This window comes from Vigna unguiculata, chromosome 2 (genome assembly GCF_004118075.2).
Source record: "Vigna unguiculata cultivar IT97K-499-35 chromosome 2, ASM411807v1, whole genome shotgun sequence".
NCBI lineage: Eukaryota > Viridiplantae > Streptophyta > Magnoliopsida > Fabales > Fabaceae > Vigna > Vigna unguiculata.
In genome coordinates this window covers 3,044,463-3,050,993 of record NC_040280.1, presented here as the reverse complement: position 1 = coordinate 3,050,993, position 6,531 = coordinate 3,044,463, and the positions used below count along the sequence as shown (strand labels likewise).

At 41.8% G+C, this 6,531-nt stretch overlaps 1 protein-coding gene across 1 annotated transcript; it reads right to left on the bottom strand.

Moving 5' to 3' along the window:
• Positions 1-627: 627 nt before the first annotated feature.
• LOC114174374 lies at positions 628-1,170 on the bottom strand. Its single transcript, XM_028059213.1, has one exon. It carries the CDS (start codon positions 1,168-1,170, stop codon positions 628-630), a length of 543 nt encoding a protein of 180 aa, XP_027915014.1.
• Positions 1,171-6,531: the final 5,361 nt, after the last annotated feature.

Below are 6,531 nucleotides of genomic sequence, written 5' to 3'. Positions count from 1 at the left end.
CCAGAGTCCTCGAGTGGATAAGAATGTCATCAATGAAGACGATAAAAAACTTATCCAACCAGGGTCGAAAAATCCTATTCATGTAATCCATGAATACCGCTGGTGCATTCGTCACTCCAAATGGCATCACCACATATTCATAGTAACCATATATGGACCTAAATGTCGTTTTTGCACATCTTCCAATTTAACCAGAATCTGGTGATATCCCGACCTCAAATCTATTTTGGAGAACACCCTTGCTCCCTTCAACTGGTCTAACAAATCGTCAATCCTTGGCAGCGGATATTTGTTTTTAATTGTCAGTTTAATCAGTTGCCTATAATCCACACAAAGTCGCGAACTCCCGTCCTTCTTCTTCACCAATAAAACTGGAGCTCCCCATGGTGATGGGCTTGGTCAAATAAACTGCTTTTCTAATAACTCCTCAATTTGCTTCTTGAGTTCTGCCAGTTTTGTAGGTGTCATTCTGTATGGAGCCATCGACACTAGACCCACACCAAGAATTAGATCAATTGTGAAGTCGATGTCTCGACTCGGCGGCAATCTTGGCACTTTATCCGAAAAAACATCCGCATATTCACTAGCCATCGGTATAGATTGGATCATCTTTGAAGCATTTTTCTTCTATGGTTTGGCCACCACCAAAAAACATATGGCCCCTCTTTGCAGTTCCATCAATACCAACTGAGTGGAGATCAACTCTAACCCTGCATGTTTTGGGAATACCAAATTGTGCCGTCCACGGTAGATCATGATGTGGTTGTTAAACAGCCAGTCCATCCCCAATATAACGTCCAACCCCTCTAGAGGCAAGTACACCAGGTTCACTTTGAATCTGCGACCTGCCACTTCAATCACACACCCAACACAGACTGAACTAGTAGCCACCTGACCCGAAGATGGAGTTGAAACCAGCAACTCACAGTCCAAGTCACGTCTCTTCAAGCTCAGTTTCGCCGCACATGCATCAGAAATAAAAGAATGCGTTGCTCTAGAGTCGAATAATACAAGCACATTATGCCTCCCAAGTAAACAAGATTGCATGATGAGATTAACTAATTGTGTAGCTTCTATAGAGGTCATAGCAAAGACCCTCCCAGTAGCTCTAGATCTCTCTACTCCAGAGACTGATGGTTTCTTCGTCGCACTAGTCTCTTTTCTGGGCATTGGTTAGCAAAATGCCCCACCTGATCACATATGAAGCAATGGCGACTGCTCCCTTGTCCACTGGTTTGACTCTTCAACTAGGGACAATTCCTCTTCAAGTGTGTTCCCCCATATTGGAAGCATTTAAAGTCTCCAGAGATGGTAGGAGGACGGCTATAAGGCTTCTTCATCTATTTAGCCTCTGCGACATTCCTCTGATGTCGAACAACTAGACCAGGGCCCTTCTCTAGGTGCTTAGCACTCTTGGCCTGTTCCACTAAGACTGGGAATCTTCTCTCCCTTAAAGGCATCACCACCTTCTTCAGCTCATGTTTAAGTCCTCGCTTAAACTTTAGACACTTTCATTCCTCTATAATGGTCTGTGAGTAATACCTGGCCAGATGCTCAAATTTGTTCACATACTCCTGCACTATCATATCTCCTTGTTGTAGTGTGAGGAACTCAGCTTCCCTGTCCTGCCTAGCCGTGTCAGGAAAGTATTTCTCCAGGAACGAGTCCGGAAGCTAGTCCAGTCTACCTGTTCCTCTCGGGTCTGCATCTGTTGTTACATTCCTGCCCACCAATACTTTGTATCCTCATTCAGCAAATAGGTGGCAAATAGGAGCTTCTGCTCATCCTCGCAGTTCATGACCTTGAATATTTTCTCACATTTGTGTAGCCACGCATCCGCTTCATCGGGAGAGACTTTGCTAGTGAACTCTACTGGCATGTGTCGCAAGAAATCCTCCATAGTTGGCACCCTGACTGGCGCAATCACTGCCCTGGGCTGTGCTGCTACAGGAGGCTGCATCGCATCCATCATCCGATGAATGGCCTCCGCAATGTCATCAGCTCCATTTCCATTCCTTCTCCTCCTGTTAGCAGCCATAGCCTAGATACGCCACATCAACTGTTAAGAATCAATTCACTTGGTTTAAGCAAAGTCACTCACACATTTAAGTACTTTCAACATAAACACAAAACGGTCAAACAGTAAGCTCATTCTCCAAAAGCCCCAAAATATTTAAAATATTTTCAAAACTTTTGCTCTAATACCAACTGTAACATCCTAGTAGGATATTACTTAAAAAAAAGTAAACACAACAAAAATAAATTCCTCATTTATTATTAAACCATTTCCCTAAAACGCGGGAAAAATTTAAAACTTTAAAGTTGAATAATCGCTATAAATAGTCATATTACTCACAATTCACTTTTACAGTTTCTAAATCCAAAGTAATGAAAACTATAATCTAATTACATGGAAATTAAATAAAAGTCTTTATAAACAATCCTTGTACTCTGCTCCCACTCTCCGCCACTAAGCATCTCCTGGCTCACCTGAAACATCATTTGCTCCTGGATAACAAGTTACCCGATCATTGCCACACACAAACAGATAGGGTGAGCAATGCACATTGTAACACCCCGTCAGGATATTACGGATTTAAATAAATAAAATAGATAAAACAATAATTACATCGCAATTAATAATACTTCATTTCCCATAAAGCGCGGCAAATTTAAAACTTTATTACTTCCAAATAAAATTCCAAAATTCATAGTCTATAAAACTGAAAATGATACAAAAACCTCTCATAAGAGTTTACAATTTAATTCCAAAACATAAAATATATCTAAAGCTCCCATGCTATCCCCGCTTCGTGGCTAAGTCTCACTAGGACCACCTGCATCAACATCATCTGCTCTCGTGTACCACGTACACGATCATCGCCAAACACAAGCAGATAGGGTGAGCTTAACAGATAAAACATATACCAATATATATGCACATATACAACACATTTATATATAGGCAACACATTCATCCCAAATGAATTCCATCCCTTTTAATTCATACCACCTGGCCACAACCAGGTTATTCGTGTTCTACATCTTTTAGTGATTACTTCGAGGTGACTTGCTACCATACCTATCAGCCACAACCGATAGAGCACATGCGGGAAACCATGTTACAGATGATACACCGTAATGCTAGGTGGAGTTCCCAAATACGAACATAGTTCGCAACGTCCCAAGACTACCAAACTCGTAAGTCAACTATTGAGGAGGGTAATCTTTCTGGACCCATCCGTACTGGCCACAACCAGCACACTCGCCAACCCAAGCCACAACTCAAGAGTTCCTCGTGTTCATTCGCCATCCCGAGCCACAACTCAAGAGATGTTATTCCGAGCTACAACTCAAGGAATACCATGTGCTTTAACCCCTATCCCGAGCCACAACTCAAGGTATACGTTCTAAGCCACAACTCAAGGAACATCAGCAATCTCACCTTTGAAGCCTCACCATAAGCCTTGTAGATCACGCCCACAGAATCAAGAACACCAATACTGTTGTAGTAAAAATCGCCTGCCAGGGGACACATACCACCAGACGCTACGCGCTTCTAGACCGCCTGGAAGGTGTGATGGGTCGAACCTTTGTTCATATTAAATATTTAAATTTTGGGAAGTTAACATTATTTTCACGCTTAAGAAATGATATTAGTTGCATCATATTTGTTTGGATAATCTTAAGTTAAATAATGCATCTAGAATTTGATTTAAGTCCTTAAGATTATGAATAGTGAATATTTTAAGTCATAAAATAAGTCCCAAAATAATTTTGGAGAGGAATAGTTTAGGTACTAAATGCACCCCCAATTCTCATGTTTACACCCCTTTTTGTTCAATTAGAATAATTATTTCAGAGAAAAAGACATTTCTGGAGCTAACTACACCCCCTATTTTCAGGTTTACACCCCCTTCTGTAATTTAACTTTCAATTTATGTTCTGCACCCCTCCTTTTTACTAAGTTGCATCCCTAATGTCACTTAAAATCTAGTCCAGTAGATTTCGCCACGTGGCAATCCTCCACTTACTAAATTAACCAATGACAGTTTGCCACATCATCAATCCTCCACTGACTCAAATAACCAATCAATGTTTGCCACATCATCATCTCCTTCCCAACACAAACCCTAACCCTAATCTTTCCTTCTCTCTCTTCTGCACCAATCCACTTCGCAATCGCCACACTCTGCAGCCGCTACACTCCGCAGTTGTCATCTTCCATGGCCGCCATCCACGTTCGACTGTCGCTGCAGCTCGTCGGACGCAGCCCCTGTCGCACCATCACGGAAACCAAAGCCCACACCGCTACTGCAATCGGAGTCTGCGCCTGCTTTGTCTCCTCCGCACGTCCTGCAGCCACCACCACGCCGTGACGACAATTGTAGGGACAACGACCACCGTCTTCTCGCATTGATGTCTCTGGCACGCGCCTCCGGCAGCACCTCCGTACCAGCATACCAGGTGCAAAATAAATAATATGGGAAGCAGCCAGACAAAGTTCCACATGGTGGTTCAGGGAAAGCTTTCACCCTTATCTCTAATTCCGAACCTGATTCTGTACCTTCTAAGAACCAGGTCGTTGCATCAAATTTAAATTATGTTTCTCCCCTTTTTTACCCTTCAAGTTTTCCAACAAAGATACAAGTGTGCCATCAAAAGGGGGATATCCCAATTGCTGCTGCAAGTTTTGGAACGCGAACCCATCGCCACAGCACCATGCTCAACACGTTCTTGGCAGCATCACCGTCACCTGCAACCTCGGCCATTCGTGCGACCATCGCTGCAGTTCTAGAACGCGAACCCATCTCCACTTTTCCGCAACAGCAGTGGAATCAGCCCCTTCGGCGTTTCTGCCGCCATCGCGGCAACCCCGGTAACCTTCGCGCAACCACTCATGGCAGTCAAATCCTAATGGAGAGACTTCCCTGACACGTAGCAGTCTCTCAATAGACTGTTAGAAAGTCAAGACTGGTCAACCAGTCAACTCTGGCAAGGGCGGTCAACATTGGCCAAATTGTCTATTTTACGCTATTTTTGGCAGGTGGTTCCTCTACAGAAACCCTAAATGGCCTAGAAAGGAAAAGATAGTCTGACGGCAATTCATTGCCAACCAGACTGTTTCTGGAAATTTCCAGAAACCATAAATTAAAAAGGAAATAAAATATCAATCATGATCATACCAAATACAACATACTAATCAAAATTAAATTAATCAACGCATGAAATTACCCTATTTAGCATCCCATTCCAATTTAAAATAAAGTTAACGCGTAAAGCTCCCCTAACCTGGTTTCTTTAGCTTAGCTTTGACTCTTGCAAGCTCTCTCTTGATCACCAATGTCCTCCTTTGTTTTTTTCTCTCAACTCAGTCCTCAAAACCTCACTCAAAACTCACCAAAACTCAAAAATTTGTGCTCTCTTTTGCAACCACAATGACAGCCCAACCAAACCTTCTCTCTTACCTCAAAATGGCCTTTAAAATGGTCTTAATGTGGGTTTAATGTAAAAAAAAAAACGAAAATGGCATTAATCCTAATTTAATTACCATTCAATGTCCTAATTCAATTCTCTTTTCAAGCCACCCTTGGCTGCCATGTCCATTAGGGTTTTCCTTTAACCCTTCAAGTTCAAGCCAAAGCAAAAAAAAAAAAATAGCAAAAACGAAGTTTAATTTGGATTCTCCAACGCTCGAACCCACAACCATACCAAAGCCAAATCAATGCTAAACCATCAAGCCAATAAATGCTTCTTGCTAACTAATATAATTCAAGTATTATATTATTCCACTACATGATTAACATATATTTAAAACAATAACAAATAAATACACACAAATGGCATACATAGGACTTGAAACCAAGTCCTTACACACAATTAAGTACTCTCAACCACTTGAGCTAGTACTTTTCCACATCATACAGATTAGAATTTAATGTCATAAAGGCTTTCTCTACCCGCATTTATTAATTATTTATTTATTTAATTAATTAAATTCTACGGGTCTTACACACATAGATATAAATAAATATGAAAATAAACCCACCCAACTATCTCATAATTGTTTAACTATTAAAGTAATGGAAACACCCACTTTCCCACACTCATAATCATTATGAGTTCATGCATGTACTATATATCATGGGACTTCCTATGCTTCCACGACCCTCCTCGCTCGTGGTCCAACCTACAAGCCTATCCTGCTCGTACTCCTGCTTCATGAACTCCCTTAATCGTCATTCGAACTCCTCGCTTAGACCCAGACCGCATACCCGCCTTTTGCTATTATGAACTCCCTCGCTCATAGCATTCTCAAGTTGAGCATGAGATGAACTCCCTCGCTCACTCATCCCAACGAGAGTACCTCTAGTGAACTAAATTGTTCACGTTCTGCATGCGGTCAACCAATCACGAACTCCTAGCTCGCGACTCAATCCAAGCACATCCCAGATCCTATGGACTTAGTCTTTCAAGCCCAAACACCACAAACACATGCCTATAATTCCCATAATTAGGAAATATCAACCA

Bases quoted from the DNA above. Each gene is read 5' to 3' on its own strand.
- LOC114174374 (XM_028059213.1), bottom strand. From the start codon at position 1,170: ATGCCCAGAAAAGAGACTAGTGCGACGAAGAAACCATCAGTCTCTGGA.